Source organism: Emydura macquarii, unplaced genomic scaffold (assembly GCF_026122565.2).
Source record: "Emydura macquarii macquarii isolate MOO-44397 ecotype Brisbane River unplaced genomic scaffold, CSIRO-AGI_Emac_v2 contig_587, whole genome shotgun sequence".
NCBI lineage: Eukaryota > Metazoa > Chordata > Testudines > Chelidae > Emydura > Emydura macquarii.
In genome coordinates, this window is record NW_027130724.1 from 11409355 (window position 1) to 11431824 (window position 22470).

General features: G+C 36.5%; 1 protein-coding gene across 16 annotated transcripts in view; it reads left to right on the plus strand.

Annotated features, from left to right (window-relative positions):
- The window catches only part of SOX6 (SRY-box transcription factor 6), a 480108-nt gene extending 457908 nt beyond the window's left edge, over window positions 1-22200 (plus strand). For 12 of the 16 annotated variants that reach the window (XM_067540705.1, XM_067540707.1, XM_067540708.1 and 9 more), the window contains 3 exons: window positions 1577-1810; window positions 4619-4835; window positions 15442-22200. In XM_067540705.1, the coding sequence (XP_067396806.1) occupies window positions 1577-1810; window positions 4619-4835; window positions 15442-15745 (755 nt within the window). In that variant the 3' untranslated portion in view covers window positions 15746-22200. The remainder of the gene's footprint in view (window positions 1-1576; window positions 1811-4618; window positions 4836-15441) is intronic. The other 4 variants (XM_067540712.1, XM_067540718.1, XM_067540713.1 and 1 more) reach the window with 1 other exon arrangement.
- Window positions 22201-22470: the final 270 nt, after the last annotated feature.

Genomic DNA, 22470 nt, shown 5'->3' on the forward strand with positions numbered 1-22470 from the left:
TGTCTTCATCTGGCCCAGCAGTCAGCATATTGCCCTATGTTGATGGATATTGTCAGCTTGAAACTACACTACATTTCACTGCACAATAAACATGGCTGTCAACACCATATAAAGTGAAATCAATTTATCCTGTATGGTCAGTGCCTTTTAAATGAAATTAATGTACTGTGGGCATGGTGGCAAAAAGGTAGTGTATTAGTTATGCATCCTCTATTCTAAGACCTTTTTCATGTAAATGAATTGCCTACATGGAATTAAATTGTTAGGTAAATAAAGTATGGTGTTTATGCAGAACCCTAATTTTGCTAATTTACTGGACAATTAAAAACTATAAGCCAGTCATTGAAGACAATAAAACAATGACACTTCTGCACAAGCTAAAAGATCTGGCCCTATATTTTTAGTTGATATAAATTGCCTTCTCACTGCTAGCTATAATAATTTACAGAAAAATAATGAGGCAAATTATTGTGCTAATGTATTGTCATATTTTGACACAACAACCTTTTTGTTTTTATCAAAGCACTGATGGCATATGGGAGGGTGTTGCAACCTAAAATTAATCATGTTACTTTTCTCCTGTACGGCCTTTTCTTCCTCTCTGTTCACAGCTGTGATCCAGCCTTAAAAGTGTATATTCCAATTCTGCTATCAAAAGTTTCAGGACAAAGACACAAGTTTACCAGGCTCACATCTCAGCTGTATCAGGCAGTTCCAACCACCTAATTTTCAGTTGTGTGAACTCTAACATACAGTGATGCTTGGACTACTTGTTGTCAAGAAAACTGAACTTGGGTGCAGCCCAAGATCCATCTCAGGTTAGAGCATGCACAGCTGAACTGGAGGTGGGTAATGGCAGGCCATCAAGAGTCACTAAAATATCAGTGGCAAGGGGAACCCAAAGTATAATCACAACCAGCCTGATGTTCTGGTATTAGCATCCATACCTGTTGACTTAAAACAACTGCATTACAGTTGCGTGGCTTGATCCTGCAAGTTGCTGATCCATATTCAATTGTCATGGAAATAAATGTGAACTGAAGATGCTCAGTCCCTAGCAGAATCAGGTCTATACAATGTGCAGTATGTATCCACAGATTAAGAATATGTTATGTAATTTATTTCATGAAATGTTTGGATATGTTCCACTGCACAAGCATCAGAGTATTGTGAAGTACTTGTGTGAGCATTTCTACATCACTGTTGATCCACACGTGTAAGTTTTATGCACATGCACCTTTGGAGCATGCAAAATATACACACTGTATTAGAACCCAGAACTGGAACTTGTTCTAGGTTTTGGTACTTTAACAGAAGAAAAATACAATTATCGATACAAACAATTAGTTGGCTCATACAAGTATTGTGGACCTTGTTAAGAGTGCCTTTGGATCATTACATTGGAATAATGAAATTAGGTCTCTTATCTCTCTTATAGATCTGGAAGCAAGAAGGGAGAGAGGGGGAGAGAGAGAGAACAAATGAACCTAAAATGAACAAAGCATAGGAAGTTGTTTTGTAATCGAAATAATAATGTTTTGCATCCATCTTGTTTCTTCCTGCCTTGATATTACAGGAAGTAAAGCAATGAATGGCTCTGCAGCTAAACTACAGCAGTATTATTGTTGGCCAACAGGAGGTGCCACTGTGGCTGAAGCTCGAGTGTACAGGGATGCACGGGGCCGAGCCAGTAGTGAACCGCATATCAAGCGACCAATGAATGCTTTCATGGTTTGGGCAAAGGATGAACGCAGAAAAATTCTCCAAGCTTTTCCTGACATGCACAACTCCAACATTAGCAAAATCCTAGGTAAGTACAAGACAATACATGTGTTGTGACTGATGTAGGTGTGGCAGTGAATGAGGACAAATGCAGTGATGGATGTTTAAGCAGCAGGTCACAATTTTATTAAACTTAACAAAAGGTAGGGACACTACCATCCTGTCACCCATGCTCTCACCTACTGTGCATTTTATGTGGTTCTGATCTCAGGGACCGATCTCAGGTCTTTTACTTCTGGGAACCATTCCTCTTAACCACACTGGAAACCAGACAAAAGTTGTGAAGAACTAACATCCTTACCAAGTACTATCACTAATTATTAAATCCTATTGCTATTTAACTTAACTGCACCTCCAGGGTGCTGCAAGGAAGGTGAAAAAGTTCCCAGGTGCCTACAGGAAGAAAACATTTCCTTCCTGATCCTGGTCATATCTGCTGCATCCACAAAACACAGCTTTGAGGCTACCAGTACAGGGTGGAGAGGATGGGGCTTCTGGGAATAGAGCAAACAGAGCTCCACTTGGCTCAGGCTAGGAGGGGGGTGGACCAATCAGCTCCTTTCCTTGCCAAGTTAGCTAATAAGTGGTGAGAGACTCTGTAAGAGAGGGACATCCCTGTATCCCCTCAGTGTGTATTCTCCCCTGTTGAACTGGGGCTGTCTCAATCACCAGTTTACTGTAACAATGATTCCTGGGTAAAGTGACCCATTGCACGATCACATCAGAAATAATTTGAACTCGAGTGCAGGATTCATGCAAATGGAATCTGTACTTCTTATGGTCACTTTAATAATTTTGGAAATATGTTGTTTAATTTCATACAAATCCAAGATCAAAATTTATGCCAGAGAATTGAATGTAGAATTGAATGATCATTCAGCAAGTTTCATAACACTTGAAAAAGCATATATTCAACATGTATTTGCTTTAAAAAATAAGGTAATGTTTTAATGAAAACATATATTGATGTTAGAAGAAAATATAAAAGGAAACACATTATACAATTAAAATATTGCTTAATTTTTAAAATTCAGAAGTAATATTTAATGTGTATACACATGTAATCTAGGCATGCACCAAATATATGATTTTTGCCACTGTTTAAATAAATTGGCTGACTTTTTTAGACATTTTGAATCAATGAACTCTCTGGAGAATTAGAAACATACGTGAGAATGAGTGGTGAAATGTTAAAACCTGTATTTGTTCCCTGAGTCTTTGAAGTGAAATATGGATTCTAAATGTAACTCATAATAAATAATAGTAAAAATCAAGTTTCATCTGTAATCATTTTATTGTAAACTTTTGAGTTGAAATGCATTTTTAACAGAGCCGTTTGTCATGCATTTGTTATTTCTGTCAGAGGCAAAAAGACATTCTAGAAATAAATGTTACTCTGTCCTAGAACTTTCAATATCTCACTTAAAAGTTCTCATATTTTTGTCTACCATGTTAAATAAGTTATATGAATAGCCTTTCAGTTTTGTATAAACCCTGCACTGTTTCAATGTTGGCAGCTGTGAGGAATCTATATTATTTGTGTGCATTCTGTGAAAAAACTATTAGGAGTATAGTAACTGTATTCATTAAAATGTAAACTTTCAGCATAAATATATCAGAAGTGCCAGCAATCCTGTGTGTGTTAACCATGGAATTAACCTGTCACAAATAAGTCTATCTCCATATAATCTCTGTGCAACTTTTCCAGGACAATGAGAAAAGAGTCTGAAGTATTAGAACTGACACAGAGCATTGCTGGCTATGGATAATATTTATACAACTTTTCCATTTGTTGATGTATGAAAAATCTTGGTAAAAGAATAGCTTCCACCCACGTTTACTGCAGCTGTAATCATTTTATCCAGCTGAAAGACACCAAAAAGCTACTTTCTGCATTGCTTACCCAAAGCAACCCCCCAAAACTACCCTCTCTCCAAGTGTTTAGATCATTCTTTATAAACAATGGAAGAGATATGAATACTTTTTCCTCTTCCTGTATAAACTCTATTAAAATTTTTTACTACTTTTATTGGTGCAGCTTTCAATGAACGTTTACAATTCTTAAAGTGGTGTATATAACTGCAAATGTGCTTTCCTTTTTTAAAAAAAATAATTTTCTAAGTGCAGTTCAATACATTTATTTCATCTGGCCAGAGGAAAATATGCATAATAAGATTTAAAATATTGTAGGGTACCAACAGCATGCAAAGGTTATATCACCATGCCACTAAATTAAAGATGTCTCGATATTCAGGGTTTATTTGTAATTTTATGAATAAGTGAGCTTTTGATAAATTTTCCTTTCTAAGTAGCAGAACATTAATATCCATTATTAGAGATTTATAAGCTAGGTTCTTAAGAACTCTTGGAGAAGCATGCATGCATGAGCAATGTGATAAGCTTTTCAGATCAACAGAATGTCAGTAGATCTGACCTGACTGTAGTAATGTGCATGTTAATAAATAAGTCACACAATTATTCCCAGGTCAAAGGTCATTATTGTAAAGAATTATAAAGAAAAATGTGGACACAAGGCCCAGATTTTCAAAGGCAGCTACTGATTTAAATGGCTCCATTTTTAGTGCAACTGGAGACAATTTAAAGGAGCTGGATTTTCAGAAAGCAGGTGACCAGCACTTTATGGAAGCCATGCCTCTTTAAGATGTCTCAAATTGGGCACTCAAAATAGCTAATCACTTCTGAAAATCTTGGCCACAGACAATTTTTGAAAATGCTGGTGAATTTGTTATACAATGTGGCAAAAAATGGTGTATTTTGCAGTGCCTATAACTAGAACACAGTCTGCCATGCTTGAGTGTGATGTTCTTCTATATAGGCTCTCGCTGGAAATCCATGTCTAATCAAGAGAAACAACCTTACTATGAAGAACAAGCACGGCTAAGTAAAATCCATCTAGAGAAGTACCCTAACTACAAATACAAACCTCGACCAAAACGCACCTGTATTGTTGATGGCAAGAAACTGCGTATTGGAGAGTATAAACAACTGATGAGGTCTCGAAGACAGGAGATGAGGCAGTTTTTTACTGTGGGGTAAGTATTATTATTACTGTTACTATTTTTTTCAGTGTAGTACCATAGTATTTTTAAAACAAATAGACAGTTCCTTACCTGAAGAGTTTACATATTAAAGGTGCAATCTGCAAAATATTACTAACAAACCTAGCATTTACTACTGAACATAGAATTACCAACAACCTACTGTAGACTTTGATTAATTATGGGTCTGACCCTCGAGTTCTTTGAAAACTATAGGAGTCAGATAATTGGCCTCAGAAAATTTCTGATTGGGTCATATATGGGTTATTAGCGAGCCCTATCCTCAGTAGTGAGGGTTTCCAGGAACAGTCTCCGAATTAACGCAAGAACAACAGGAAAAAGCAGCAAAGATGTATGTTAGACAGAACAAGGGTGAAGAAAATAAGGGATTTAGAGAGAGGAAGGCAAGTAAGGTGGAATAAGGAGGGGAAGGCAGTAAGATTGTGCAGAAGCTTAGGTGAATGACACACACATTTTGAGAGAACCTAATTTTTTTTTTGTTATGTATTATTGTGGTATACAATACTTCTTGAAGTAATGTGTTGTTACAAAGGACTTAAACTACAGTGATGGATCAGCCAGGTTACAGTTCAGAATGTATGACACTAAAAAATCCCACTACAGTTTTAATCATACTTTGTGATATAAATATAGTGAGGTAATACTGTTAAATGACATCTAGGACTTGAACAGGATGCAGGACTATGAGAATTCTCCAGATTCAGGATAAAAAGCCTACTGAAACAATTGCATCAGAACTGATTTATCCACCCAATGCCTTCTGAATTAATTTGTGATGTTCTGTGCCAGGGCACAATGTTTCTGATAGCTTTTAGACTCTTTTAAAACTCTCTGTTTTGCCGGCCCTTCCAAATTCACAATGTTCTGCTTATTTCTCTAACAACAATAGTCTCCTTTTGTTGTGTGTTTTACTACCAGATAATTGACCTTGACAGCGGTTATGTGCCCCCATTTTTGGGATGTTGCAGTCAATTATTTTGTGGTACAGCCTGCAACAATGTGGACTTTTTCTTACATCAGTCATTAGAACTGTTTTTGATATTTTGAAATATGGCAAGAAAATACAACTTTCGAGTCTACAATGTTAACTTACTTTGCAGTCTGTTTACTAATAATCTGTCACAGATATTGTACATAAATACACATCTGAATTGATATAACATATCACAAATTATATTCAGATCAAAGGAGTGAAATTCTAGCCCACTTCTTCCAAAGCAGATTAACAGGCAGATCATATCAATACAAAAAATTCTCAAGATTCAAAAGCAGCAATGTGATTAAATTAAATAAAGGAATGGGAGAACAATAGTATGACAGTGAGAGAAAAGGCAGTGGGGGGAACTGGTTACTAATTCAAAGCATAATTAAGCAGTAGCATTGTAGAGATCAGAGGAGCAGGTAAAACAAGAAGGTCAGATTTAAGAACTGTTCAGTTCTTGTAGAAAAAGGAATGACACAATGGCTGTTTTTCAAAAACACTAAAAGCTATTCCCCATGAACCAGATGATCCAAGTTAACTCTAATATCTTCTTGTGTTATATCGCAAAGTATCATGAGAGACAACATGTGAATTTAATCATTTTTCTAAATACATGAGTCTGGATTTTTCTAATTTACACTGTGACCTCTTAACACCCTCTGGCAGTATAAAGAGGCCTTAAAGTGAGTGTAAATTACATTTATATTGATATGATTTGTACATAATTTACAATCACTTTAAGGTCCTTTACATAGCTAGAGATGTATAATGGAGCCTTAATGTAAGAGGCTGGAAACATGAGAGAATATGAAAATGAGTTACATGGATTAGTCAAAGGTAACAGAGGATTCATGTCTTTGTTCCTCCTGTATTTAAATTTGGGAGCTGAGGGAGACCTAGAATGTGTGTGGTTCTTCTGAATTTGTGTTTACAGGGTTTCTTTTGTGGTTTTTGTGACCTTCCAGAGCCCCTCCAAAATCCCACTGTTTTTCCCCCAGAAAAACAAACAAACCAACAAACCCAAAACCCACTGAAAACACCAGTTGAAAAACTAGAGAAAAATAAATTCTGAAATGAAACACAAAACTCATACTATGTGATTCACTTGGTAAGTATGTTTATTTCTTAAATATAAAAAGCATACATATTGTCCAAAATAAAAAGTGTCCAATTAAAGTGAAATATTGTACCACAACAATTGAGTCCCCAGTCAACTAGTTAATTAGGCTTACCATGCTTTCACCTACTTATTTGCTTTGTCAACATCTAGCTTATTACGAAGTTTCAAATAAACTAGTTTTTGTGCCAAAAACCCTCAAATATGCCACAGGTTTCCATCATTTTAATGGAGTAAACAATACACAACCTTCTTCACAAATGCAGATTTTGGGGTTCAAATTATAGCTCAATCTTCAGAGCAGAGCTGGTTGGGAAACATTTTTTCCATGCTCCAAATATTTTCGAGACTTTGAAAATTTTTATCACATCCCAGATCAGGACAGAAAGATAAAATCTCATGAACCAAATAAATTCACGATAAAATTTTCGTGAACCAAAAAATCAAAGAAATTTTCATTTGAGATTGATATGTATTTTTTTATTTAGACCTTTTAATTTTTAAATCTTTTTTCAGTGTAATTAGCTTAAATTTTGAAACAAAAAAGTCATTTTGAACCAGAAAAACAGATTTTTGTTGTTTAAGAAATGTCAAAACACTTCATTGCAACAATTTAGACTTCTGTTTCAAAATTTTTCAAGTTGAGAGACTCAGTGAAACAGATCCTGTTTCACAAATTGTTTCAGTTTCAACAAATTGGCATTTAAAAAATGTTCAGTCAAAAAATTCTCAACCAGCTGTACTTTAGAGTGAAATCAGAGCCTAATATTTCTAGGATCAAAAATCTTTCAAATGTATTTTCAATTTACCTAATTCTTCAGAATGAAATAGAAATTAAAAAAAAGACAAAATAAAACGAGAAGATCCAAATAAAATCCTCAAACCCTACTGGGTTGTTTGGTTTGTTTGTTTGTCTGGGGGAAAAAAAAAAAAAAAAAACTGAGGTTTTATAACCCTAGTTTCTTCTCATGAGCAGTTGTGATGGTCTTTTCCTGAGTGTTGTTTTAGTTCCAGTTAAGGGAGTTTAGAGTGGACAAAGTGCTCAGAATTTCCGTGTTCCGTAGTGTATTTGTGGGCATTCATATATTTCTAAAGTGCCTATTCCATTTCCTCCAGTTATTCAAGTGTGGACATTTCCAGCATCTCACCAGGTTTTTATTGTGGCTCTAGTCCCCTGAGGATCTATACGTGAAAACAAGTGATGTCTGTTTGGATTTCTCAGTAATGTTCTTGTTAGGAATTCTGCTCTTTTTATTTATTTAAACATGTGGATTAAACTGAATATTGTATATTAAATCTATTATAACTGCAAAATGTAGCCACAGTATGCAGAAAATGTATGAAGGTGGAGTACAGACAGACTTGCTTAATTCATGGGAATTAAATCTTTATGGCATTTCATCCAGTCACATATTTGTGTTGTTTTGGTTTTGGTGTGGTTTTGTAGTTTCCTTCTGCTTTTCTCTGTTCTGTTCAGGTTCTCATACCACCATTAGCACCATAGTATCTGAGTGCCACTCTGCAGGTACTGAGCCCTGTCAATTCCCACTGACTGAGCCTTTAGTTACTATGGAAATGATTGTGACATGTACGGGTGGTGCTTCTTCTCAAGTGCAGAATTCACAGCAAACTTTTTATTACTGTGGCTTCTGAGATAGAGAAGTGCATGCATTGGTTATTCTGACCTCATGCAGTAAGTGGCATACCGTAGTAATCAATAGTAAGGTACACAACTACTAGTTTAATTTAATGTTTCCTAAGAAACCGTTATGTGAAATAGCAGTATTTTGAACAAAAAGATAAACTGACTAATGGCCAGATTCTATACCACTTACTTCGGCAAATCCCTGGGAAGTTCAGTGAGAGATTTCTCCAGATGAAGAGAGCAGGATTGTACCGAAGAGGTGAAATTTATCCCTATGCAAAAGACCAGCGTAAGGGTCTATGCATCATTTACATCCGAATTAAGCTGTATTTTAAAGGCTTAAGTGGGACTTAAGTAGTGCCTATGCCTTGTGATGGAACTATACATTAGTGAATTTTGCTCCAAATGAGGAATACTATGAGTCAGGATAATACAAACTTAGTATACTATGGTTTATTGGTTTTTTTTGTTTTGTTTTGTTTTGTTTTGTTTTGAACATATAAGTTAATTGAAAAAAAAAAAGTGGAAATTCAACCAGTAGTCAGCCAGGAAATATTTTATAATATTTTAATTAGTTTTAATGATACAATTGCTTACAGGATGCTTTCAGTAATAGCTTTTCAACCTTTCTGTGAAAGCTAAGCTTTAAAGCAACTTCAAGTGTTTTACAAATTATCTTCAAATAATTTATTTTTCATAATCCATAAATAAATGTTGTTCACATGGAAGCCATAAACTCTGAGATTTCAATTTTCAATAGTTCCTTTTGTTGCCTTGTCTTATAAAAATACTTCAATTCCCAGTCACTTTCGCAGTCGGATACCCTGTACATAGAAGTATGTAATCTATATAGTAGTCTGCAAAGTAATGTGAATGTTAATTTTCTTGCTACTGCGAGATGTTTATAAATAAAGCCTTTACAGTGTTTATAACTACTGCATATGTGTATATTCTGAATGTTGGTAGACTACTGTTTTGAATAAGCCTGTAATATTATACCACTGTATCAGAGAGCTAAAAGTAGGTACACAATGGGTGCTTTTGTGAGATTTAATGTTATTTCATTCCTTATGGGGAAGTAAGTTTCAGGGTGTGTAGTACATCAGCATTTTCCCTAACGCAGCCATTTGAGCTTCAGTCATTTAAAGAGCTGTCAGAAAATAGTTCTGAAGGGATCTGCAAACAATGGCAATTTGCCACTATTAATGTTTAGTTAGTTTTGCAAAAGTCAAAAAATGCAATGTGCTCCAGGAAAATCCTACTAATTTTAATACCACTACATTGCAAGCAGGTCAGTTTCTATGAGCATTTTCATGTTACCTACTCTTTACAGTACTTGTCTAATTATAGTGGGCCAGATCCTTGGCCCCAGTACAGCCCCTTTGCAACACTGGCAGAGCAAAGGATCTGTAGAACTGGCTTAATTGGCCCTCTGAGGATTTCTCTGGCATAGGAGAGTCCTCCATTAGTGTAGAGCTCCTTCACTACTCTTCTTGTAACTCCTAAAGCATGAGCACTCGTGTGCTCTGGTGATCTCTGGCTGCCAGAAAGACCCTTTGATGGGCATTGAAGCCAGGTGTAACTAAAGAATTTAAACCAGGGGGTGAACCAGAATCAGGGAAGCCTAGAGGTGATGAAAAATATGTTTTGCCTATGGACCTCTGCTTAGCACAGCTTGGCTGGACTAGAGCAGTGTTTCTCAACGACCAGTCCATGGATTGGCACCGGTCCCTGAGATCCCCCTGACCCAATTTAGGAAGACAGCAGAAGATAGCAAGATGGTCCTTGGTATCAAAAAGGTTGAGAAACACTGGACTAGAGGATTGGGCCTATAGAATTTGACAACAAATACTTTTAAGTACAAATGTTTTTAAAGTTAACTGCAAATCAAAAATGTAAAACTAAGTTAAAGATCTGAAATATATGCTAAACACCCCAACTAATCAATTAATTCAGAACATGCAGAATGCAAATTTAAACTAACCCCTTTTCATTTCTTTTTCTCCTCTGAATAATTTTATTTCCTAGAAAATTACAAAGTCATTTCCAACACCAAGTGCAATCCATGTAGTTTGTGATGTCAGAATGACAGCATCTCAGAATGCATCAATGACAAGACGTGCCAAGAGAGACAAAAGGGAAAAATTAGTTCTACATGTTTAGTTAGATAAATAGGTATTTAGGTCCCAATTCAGTAAAGCACTTAAGCACATCTTTCATTTAAAGCCCCTGCTTAAATTTCATTGAGGTCAGTGGGACTTAAACATGTACTTAAAGTTAAGCACATGCTTAAGTGTTTCATGGAATCAGGCCTTAGCATTTAACTCTGGACATAGTTCAGTTTTGTCGTTTTTACTTTTTCACTTCATCTTAAATAATTAATATCCGGTAGCTATCCGTCATTTATTTTGAAATCTTGTAAAGGGTGAAATCATGGCTTCATTGAAGTGAGTGGCAAAACTCCCATTGACTTTAATGGATCTAGGATTTTAATGGATCTAGGATTTTGCCTGAATTTTTTTACATCTGCACAGGATGGCCTATGAGGCAGTGCAACTCAAAAACCCCAATTTTTGATTAAATACCCATCTATATCTCCAAACAATCCAGTGGGTTCGACCCACTCCCGTCAGTAAGCACATTCACCACGTGTGATTTTTCTGCACTTCACTAGAGGAAGACTAGTGAAGTGCATTCTTGAGAAGGATTCATTAAGCCCCTAAGGTGTGACCTACTTTCCTGTTACACAAATCAGTTATGCAGATCTGTTCTACTACTTATGTTCATGCTACAACTTGGCATGGACTAGAGCAGATGCCTAGAGTAAAAAAATACCAGTACTGCAGATTTGCCCTCACTATCCCCAGGTAACCTGCCCTCTTTTATAAAATTTAAAAAAATCTTTAAAACATGTAAAAGAGATATAATGCTGATGCAGAAATACTTCTCCCATTGAAATGCAGATATGCAAGAGAGATTTGCTAATCTTTAATAAATGGTTTTAAAAATAAGATCATCAGTGTTCCAGATTATCTACAACGCATAGCACTTTTACACTGCCTTTCTTGTCATGCCACCCCATGCCATGGCTCCTTCTGATTTTTTTTTCCCTATAGCAGAAGGAAAAATGCTAAACTTTCTCTAAACCTGCAAAGAAAGGTCTAGCACAGAACAGTCTGCACAATCTTTTCGCTTGCGCTAAGCGCCCTGTTTTCACCATCAGTTCTCATATCTTGGCCATTAGTTACTAGTTGCTCTCTTATGGAAAAAAATCAGTGTTTTTCTGGGGATTAGACAGCCAGGGGTCACACACAGTGCCCTCTGCAATTTCTTCACTTTGTGTTCTTTTGAAAACAGATCTAGCAAACAGAATCATGGGTCCCCGTTCCTGATTAGGACCCCTGGGCACTGCTGCAACACACATAACACACATTAAAATACTTGTTTCTAAACTGCTTATATATTGGAAGGGCAAGCCCCACTGATGTTGCTCTGTAAAAGCACTGCTTTTCGCAGAAGAGCTTTCAGAGTTAATACTGTGGAGTTCTTCAAAAGGTTGTTTTTTGCCCATTTATTAATGATATTAAAAGACATATCAAGAAAAAAAGGTTAATGTCCACATTAGAACTGGAGGAATAGTGTGAGAAAATTACACATGGACATATTGATGACTTCTAAACAGAATTTTGCTGTGACCATTTGTGGACCACTTATTTATTTTCTTTTTGCAAACAAACTTTCAGGTGAATGTTTCTTTTGTCTGAATGATTGTGGAGAGGGAATCTTGGGCATGTAGCAGAAGTAATTTATAAAGCTTACATCAACCAATCAGGAAACAGTAACAATACCATGTGACTTAAGTAACCAGTCCCACAGCTGGCATATTGAATCGTTAATGTTGAAACACTTGAAGCAAGGTTTACAGCATATCATTTGCAAGCAAATCCATAGACTGAAAACATTTATCAAATGATTTCAAATAGGGAACAAATTAGTGAAAATCTGGGTCTGTTTATAGACAATTTGCAAACATGAAAAAAGGGGCTAAACACATTGAATAAGTTATTTATTGTGACCTGCTCATCAGCTGCACCATTCCTCTATAACTGGTGTTTGATGGTTATTCCAGAGGCTTTATTAGCAAGGGGACTAATATTCACATCTGCCTTTTTACTCCATTTAAGTTTTGTTCTGAACTAGAGCCTGGTGTCTTAGTCTGGGAGATGAGACTTCACTAAAGTTGGGATTTATAAAAAAACATGGCAAATGACCAAATTCTGTCTTCACATGTGCACAGTGGTGCTCCTATTAATTTCACTGGAAGCTCTGCATACATCCAGAGAAAGAATTTGTCTCAAAATGTATTGTGGTATAGTGAAAGTAGTGTGTAACGAGGTGCAATGGAAACTTTGAGGGAAGGGACACGTTTTGTGTCCATGTGAATTTTTGTGTCACAAAAGTATGTTGTGAAAGGCATAAGTAATGAAAATTCTCTGCTCATATATTATAATTTAATTAAATGAAGATGTTCCCATCTTCACTTCCTCTCAGTCTCTCAATAAAATGACCTTTCTTCTCTTCCCTTCCTTTCTGACATTCAACTTGGATTAGGTAAAGATTGAGGGGGGGAAAAAGTCACTTTCAGAGAAAAAATCCATAGTGATATGATCTATATGTAATGTTACAATTTCACTGGCTCCCTTAATTCCTGAACTTGAAGTAGTTTGATTTCCCAGTAGCTCTGGGTGTGATATTTAACATGATTGTAATTTTATGTCAATGGGTGAACAAGACTAATGCACAAATGGCAGTTTTTCCACTCTTGCCCTTAATCACTGACCGGGACACGCAACTGAATAAGGACAGATGCAAGGATGGATTGTAAGCAGCAGGCTGAAACGTTATGAAACTTAACATCAGAAAGGGGCATTATCTGTCCCATTTCCCATACCAAGAATTTAAGTGTGTCCCGTGTGGGATTGACAGGCTCCTATTATATAGGCCATAACACAGAGTAGACTCTCCACTGCCCACTGTATTGAATCCTCTCACCTTCCCCCCATGAAATAGACGGAAAGTACCAAAGAGAGATCTTGGTTTGCAAAGATTTCAGATCTCCCCTTTTTTTGTAGGCCTATGGTCCACTAGCAATATCCCATGGCTCTTATTTCTGAGTGCTGGCCCTTTGGCTTCTTACCTGGACACCAGCACAAGCAGCGGTAAACAAGCATTAATACAATTCCTATTATTAAATTCCTAAATGCTATTCCTGTGTTTCCATGATGCTATGAGGAAAGTGAAAAAACCCATTGCAGAATGGCCCCAATGGGGAAAATTTTCTTCCTGACCCCTAGAACAGACAGTCATTCAGACCCTAGCATGTTAAAAAACAGAATTCCTGTACTATATAACTGTGGGGAGGGAGGATGGATTCAGTTAAAATGGGGCAAGAGGCTCAAGAAACACCAGGCAAAGGTTTAAATTAATGATTGTGAGACGGAAGAGCTAATCAGCTGGCATCTCACTGGCTGGCCAATGGGTAGCTGAGGGCTCCACGGAGGAAGGGACTACCCCCATCTACATTCCAGTTTCATTAGGAAGCTGTCTGGCACCTTCTGGATCCAATCAAGTCTCTCATCTCTTAAACCAGTGGGTGGCATTGGCCTAACGGATGAATAGTAGAATAATGAAAGCCTTACTTACTTAGTAGTTTGAATTTGTGCAAATAAATTCCTTCCTTCCTTTTAAATCTCAGCATAGAATAATTTAATCCAGTATAGAAGAAGTTTTAGATTGATTAGCTGCTTTGCGTCCAAAGTTATGTTCTCCCTGCTGATAGATCCCTATCTATAAGATAATTTTATCTGGTTTATATTGATTTGAAAAATAGGTTGGGGATATCTTGAAGTATGTGATTCTAAGGTTGCCTGGTCAAGCACTGAACAGTTGGGAAATGCCAGAATTAAAAGCTCATGTCACCTTAATTCAGCCCTGCAGCATGTATGCCTTATGGCAATCTTATCCACTATCACAGAGATAATCTGGGGAACCCAGGAGTAGAATTCATCTCTCTTGATTACCATCCAGTGCGTTATGCAAGGAAATATCCATTCTCTTCTTGCAATCCTCATTTACTGTCTATCCTGTGCACTGAATGAGGCAGAGTTCCTGAAGAACAAATAGTAAGTGATCATGAATTAAGGACTATGGGTAAAATTTCTAAAGTGCTTAAGTGGCTTTGGCACTTAAGACCCATTTTCAAATGTAACTTAAGTACTTAGGAACCTAAGTGTCTTTGACTTTCAGTTAATCAAGTCTCAATTACTTTATTATTCAATAATAAGGTCTGTGAAGGGTGTAGTACTATTCACAGTAGTCAGTTAAAGAACCCATAGTCTCATCTGGGTGTTCAGCATAGTGAATGTTATTCACAATAAATTATTTGACGATCTCTTCTGCATATGGCTGTAGGGCTGGAATTACAGTGAGACATTTGAATGGCCGGGTTTTAAACTGCAGAAGCCAGCTTTGGTAATGTCTTACTTACTAGAAAACCTAGTGACAATTTGCAGTCTATTTTATGTTTAAACCACTGCCTGAATGCATCATAGGTCTGATCCTGAAATTTGCTGTACAGCTTTAGCTCCAATTGCCCTTGACAGAAGCAAAGGGCACGCTGCACCTTGCAGGATCACAATCTGGAACAAAAAGGTGTACATCAATACAGTCTGTAGAAACCATGTACTTTCCTTTTGTTTGGTATGATACCAAATTTGGGTTCCACTCCAGATCTAAACTGAAGGTGATCGTGTCCCACTCTTGTGTTCCCTTGCAGACAACAGCCTCAGATTCCAATCACCACAGGAACAGGTGTTGTCTATCCTGGTGCTATTACCATGGCAACTACCGCACCATCTCCTCAGATGACATCTGATTGCTCTAGCACCTCTGCCAGTCCCGAGCCCAGCATCCCTGTCATTCAGAGCACTTATGGCATGAAGACGGACAGCGGAAGCCTTGCTGGAAACGAAATGATAAATGGAGAGGATGAGATGGAAATGTATGAGGACTATGATGATGATCCCAAATCAGACTATAGCAGTGAAAATGAATCCCATGAGGCTGTCAGTGCCAACTGAGGAGTGTTTGCAGAATTAAAGTACTCTGATTCTTTTTGTTTTTTGTTGAACAAAAAGTTCTTAAAGAGCCTGCATGCATGTGTGGCTCCTACAGTTACATCAGCAGAATGGTCTTAAATGTTTCTTATTGTGTGAGACAGATTGTTCCTCTAATTTTCATGAACCTGTTTTGTTTTTTTTTAATTTAGGTGAAGACATATATTAAATATCAGACATCGGGACTTGAAAACTTATCTGAATCAATAGCTGTCTTACAAGTCTTACCTTTTGTCTCTTGTCTTTTTTTTTTTTTTTCCTTTTTGGATGCTGATAAAGTTTTAAGTTTTTGTTTTAGATGGGGGTTATACATTCTCACTCAGGTATTCTGTGCCAGCCTACAGGTTGTGAATGTGTTTTTATTCTGGATTATTTTAGAAAACAAAAACTGCAGATTTCATATTGTGAAACAGAACAAGTCCGCAAATGTGCGCATCTGTGCGTCAGAGCTCATCTTTTAAACAAAACTCTGAATTCCACTTTTTCCACATGTATAGCTGAACTTCTGATGTGCCAAACTTTTCATAACTTTTGAATCTTAACATTTTAAAAAAGTCTTAAGGAAGACACTGTAAAGTCTTAGACAATCCTTTGGCATCTTAAAAAAATATATGTAAAACACAATTTTTTTTCCAGAAAATGGTAAAGGAAACTCAGGAATCTGGAGACAGGATATTCTTAAGTAGTGAACAAGGTTGCCACAGTGCATGTGCCCAATTGCTTTGCCTCTTGATGTGCCATTAGTGTGAAATATTAAGCACAAAAGCGCGATCACCAGCTATGGACAGGCCTGTCTTAGCAGTGTGAAGCCACCTCTGACTACATTCTCTATCCCTTTGCTTTTAACCCTTGCATTCAGTCTTAACACATTTTCTCTTAAATAATTTATTCATTCCAGAATGTCAAGGGTCCAGATACTTAATATTTATTTTAAAACATACTGTGGGTGGCATTACATTTATAATTCCTTATCAGTGTCTTAAAGAGCCCTTTCCCTTTCTTCCCCCAAAACAAGCAGATGCCTGAAAATAAGAGTGCACCTGCTTCCCAAAATGAAAGTGGAATTTGTGAATGGAAAATCCAATTGTTCCATCACACTGTACACCCAAAAACATCTGGAACCTCTATGCTGCAAAATAGAAAAACACTTTTAATATGTACACACAGCACACATACTTCTATATATTTCTGTGTGTCTTGATACACATCTATGCTTCTATAATATACAGATGAACAAGCGATGGAGACAGTTGCATTCAATGTCTCTTCAGAGTCTGCAGTGATGGGTTTTTAGGGCCTGTAGAATCCTGTAGTGAGTCAAGATTCTGTACATTCCCACCTGAAGGAGCTTTCTGATATCTTCAGTGTATTTGTACAGTGATTTATTTGTGAAATTCCTTGAGGTGAAAGTCACACAAAAGTCTGAATTGCAGAGCAAGGTAAAATGGTGCATTACAAAAGATTTATCAAATATTAGTCACATGGGAATGGGATGCAGAACTCCTGAGTTCCTTTCCTGGCTCAGCCATTGACTGGCTGAGTGACTTTGGGCAAGTCATTTAGGCCACAGTTCTACAAAAACTTATGTATGTGTTTAATTTTATTCACAGGTGTGCAGCTAATCACATGTGTGTTTGCAGGATTAGGGCCTTAATGTCTCTGTGCCTCAGTTTCACTATCTGTAAAATGAGGATAATGATGTTTTTTATATCATAGGTATTAAGAAACTTGATTAATGATTGTGAAGTATTGGAATATTTGGATGAAGGGTGCTATACAATGCAAAATATCATTATTTGTATTATTAGAAACAATATCAATGACAAAGAAAACTTCTGGCAAATATATGGAGGGACAACAGGAGGCTATGCTCCCAGTTTGAGAAGTTACTGGATGTGCAGAGACAGAGAGAATTTAAAGAGGGGAAACATTTTCTTCACTTGCACTCCACTCTCGATAATCACAAATAAATCACTGTATATAATAGACTGTACTGTTGATCTGATCCTGCACTTTTGCTGAGCATCCTCAACTCCCACTGACTTTATTGCGAGTTTAAGGTGTTCAGCTACTCAGCAAAGCACTCAACACCTTGCAGGATCCAGATACATGCAAATAAATATATTTGGACCTGATCCATTCCCCACTGAAGTCAATGTGAATCTTCCCATTGATTTTAATGAGCATTGGATCGGGCCCCATAAGACTAAATAAGTACATTCTTAATGCAGGTTATCTTCATGCCCGCCACACAGTCTTGCAGAGCTTCCTGTAAGATCTAATGATGAGTCGCTGTGCTGTGAGCTGTCATTTCTCTCACTGCTGCAGCTGTTCGAGTGGAGATAACCAGTGTCACCACTCTAGGAATCACATCTAAATGTGCAGATACAATGAAGATTGTTCAGTTTACAGGACGATTTATAAAGATAATGACATAGAAACACAGTGGTCAAATTTCTCTGACCATTTTGTAATTTGGAACAAAATGCTATATTTTTACTATTTATTAAGTGTGTTCTAAGTCCATGTCTAATAGCAATAAACTGGTCTAGCCAAGACTTTAAAGGCATATGCTGTGTCATTAGCTGGTGAGCGCCCTCTTTAAGCTGGCTAAGGTACTGATAGAGTGTTTTTTTGTTCTTAATATTGCTTGGAGATTTGAACTGTTTTAATACATCTAGCTTGGATTGGGTGGGAGGGTACTATTATTTCCTAAAGAACGACTATTTATTAATGTCTTACAGATTTCACTAGTTATAAATATCTCTCCCTCCCCCCCATCTCATTTCTTTTCTCTTTTCTTTCTGGTTTTGTTGCATAGGTAGAATGCTGTATTGCTGGCATTGTATTTTATGTAATTATTTTTGCACAAAGCCAAACATTTAGATTAGTAGGTTAATTTTTTTTAATTTTATGACCATGCCAAAATAATATTCTGCAGGCTGGTGGAGAACAAAGGACTGTTCTTTAGGACTGAAACTTGATTTTGCTTGTAGTACAAAAAACACACACACTCACAGATGTTGTTTCGTAAGTGTTATAAGCACTGGATATAAATGGTATTTTTTATCACTTCTGACTAATGTGAAACTGTTGTACGAAAACTACATGAACAAAAGTCATCTGTTTCGACTCGTGTGGGCCTGCCTCACAGTTGCCGGATTTGAGTCATTTTTATGTCTTGTTATTTCATTTATTTATGCAAAATACATGTATGTATGAACACTTTGTTTTAGCTCCAGCCCTGCCTCAATGCTGATGCTCTGTCACTTAAAGCCACATTCTTGAAAATGATTGGCTATTCAGGAATCACCAGATTGTAAAAACTACATTTATTGGTTGGGGAAGTGGGAGGGAAGTAACTGAATCTAAATTGTGCATATACGCATTTTATTGTATTTATTAGCCAACATTGGCTCTAAAATGTCTGTGGAAATCATGGAAGGACAATCATAAGGAAAAATGTCATTTTTACTTTATTATTTGGAGCTCAAAACAAAGTTTTTGATGAATTTACCATCTCATTTTAGATTTTTTTTAAATTGTGTAAATATAACATAGGAAATAGAATTTTATTTTTTGTTCATGGATACTTAGTGAAGTATAAGTTATGTATTTACTTGGGTTCTGTATCAGTGTATGTTGGTCCATATTAAATGCTGACAAGTCACTGTACCTCATGTAGATGCTGAATTTACATCCGCAGTGTGAGAGCAGTATTGTGGACCTGTAGCTGGGACAGCAAGATGCCTCACTTGTGCTCTCATTGAATTTTAATTGCATATTCCACAAACACAGAATACTTTTTTCTTTTTCCTTATAGAAAGTTGATACATACCAAATTTCCAGTACAACTGGTAGGAAACTCAATTTGCTTTGTGAATCCAAGCAAAACTGATGAAATAGTTTCGCTCCTATTTGAAAGCAGATAATGAATGGCGTTTTGGAGGCAACAGCACATGCCTCAAGAAGATCATCATCATTAAGAGAGCCCTTGCAAAGCTAATTAGATTTAATACTATTAAACTGGTGATTTCTGAATTCAATATGTCATGATATTGTCGTAACTGGAAAAAATATTGACAAAATATGCAAAGAGGATGTGTGAGATTGTTCTCTAAGCATTAAGTTTAAGTACCCCAGAATAATTCTGATTTTAAAAAAATAATGCTGTTCAGGTAATGCACAAGAATAGTAAACCTATTTTTACTGTGAACAGAAGCAGTTATACAGTATATTTCCCTGTTTAGTTAACAGATGCAATGTATTTTCTTTCTGGAAAGTTACACAAGACTTATTTCCAAGAGAAGAACACTCCTGAAGTGGTCTGTTACCAGCTAGAAGTAAATTGCTCATTTCACTTGGTATTTGCCGAAACAGAAATTAAAGTCTTAATGGAATAGAAATGCTGATTTCCAGGGTACATGTTTACATGGAGAAAGAACTCTCATGAAAGGGCCCAATTCTGATCCACGTATGGGTTCATGTATCACCATCTAGGTTGTGAAACCAGCTGCTGAGAATGCATAGGATCAGAATGTTTTCCTAAATTGGTGCGTTTAGGCTCATCAAGAGGCAGGGTGAGGGTAAAGATGAGATTGCTATAGAGTGGGAACTCCAAAACGAATGGCTACGCTATTATTTAATGAGGGTTACGTCTAGTAAGTACTACACCCTATGAAAAGAGTACAGCAGTCAGTTGAAAACAATTATTGTTTAGAGTCTAAAGACAACCATGCCCTGATACTAAATATGGGCATGGTTCCCTCATTGTACCTATGAGTTACTGGTTTTTATCTTGTCAAAGACAGGAAAGTTCTCGATAGTTTATCAAAATAATTTATTTGTAAGAAATATTGTAAGGCCCCCCACGAAATGTGTAAGCATCTGCTTAACTTTAAGCATGTGAGTAGTTCCATTGAAATGAATGAAACACCACTAAGTTGTTCAAAGTTAAGCAGGTGCTTAAATCGTTTGTTGACCCAGGGTTACAGTGCCAACAACTGCACTAGAAATGCAGCCAGTAGAATGTATGATATAATTCTTCATATTTTTAATGAGAAGTTGACAAATAGTCTCAGACCCCAGGCGTTTGCATGCTTATTTAAGACTCAAGTTGGCACTTAAGTGTGTTCATTTAAAAAAATAATATTATATAACCTCATTTGATCTTTTACGAAACACTTGCTCTTTCTCCTTAAATAACTTCTTCACCCAAACACATTTTTTTTTTATATAAACCCATTATAGTCTGTGATTTTTCTCAGATGATATTACATTTTTTATATACTGTAATGCTCTGATCCTACTATGGAACAAAAAGCATTAAAATATATGTATATGGAAACATATTTCATTTGACTCCACATCCCTTCTTTTAAGTACCAGATTCATTTTAAAAAAGCTGACAAAGAAGTATTCTGAGAGTTCACACATTGGGTGCAAAGGGGTAGGAGGGGAGGGGCTAAAGGAAAATGTATCAAATTGGTATTTATGGCGATATGAAAACTATAAAGCAACTTAGTGACATTGCTTTCTTTGTAATTTCCGCTTTCTTAAAAAACCACAAGTGAGGTCCTTGGTGCTCTTAGAGTATGGGGAATGTGCAAATATTTAACTGTTTGTATGCTGCACATTGCAGACCTGCTAGTGTGCATTCTCCGTTTGTCTTCCTTTGTCATTTGTGTTTTGCTTTCTTGAAAGCACCATTTTTTCCTTCTTCAGCTTGTAGCAGAGTAGGATGTTTAGCATTTATGTTCACTTATTAATGTATTTGCCATGTAAAAATTTTTTTATTACATTAAGACAAGCTTATAAGCTGTTACTACATAACTTATCTTACTGTAACTCTTATTTCCTGACATTGTAATTTGTTTGTGATGTATATTGTGAGATTGTACTCTATGTTAATTTAATCAGCACAATTCACTGACATGCTGGACTGACATGCTAGCTGCTGTTTCAAATTGTAAAGTTTGCTTAGAGCTGTTGGGACAACTGAGACGCTCTTGTCAAGGTACTATGCTTTGGTTCCCATAGCAACATTGTGGGTGTGGCTCTTAAAATGCTAGAGCTGCTGTTTGTACACCCACTAGCAAATTTTAACTGGCAGGTTTTCTTTGTAGAAATTCTATATACAATGCAGGTACCTACCCTGGGCCCATGGCTGGTAATTATTTGGGCGTTTAGAGGAAAAACTAGTGTCTATTGCTGCTTTGAATATGTTTTAAAGTCTGAAAATGTAAATAGTTTATCAAAAAAAATCTTGTACAGTCCAGTGTAAAGTTTTTAAATGAACTTAAAGGTTGCCATCACATCTTTCTCACACTCTCCTCTTGATACAGTAAAAAAGGAAAGTTTGCTAAGGATATTGATTTAAAACAAAATCTGCTCTGAATTAAAAAAAAAAAAAAAAAGAATCCTTATTCTTAGCTTTGCTTCATTGCATAAACAGACGACTTGGATTTTGTTGTGCAGTATTGACGTGAGGTAAATTAAATATTAAATTATCTTTCAGTGGTACTTTTAAGAGTCTTCTCCTCCTCTGCCTCAGTAATTAATGGAAAAGACACAACTGAAAGACACAGTCCTTATACAGTATATTCTGGTGTATGTTGGCACCTTACCTACATGTTTGGGATTGCGGGGGGATTTTTTTTTTTTTTTTTTTTTTTTTGCACAAGGTGCTT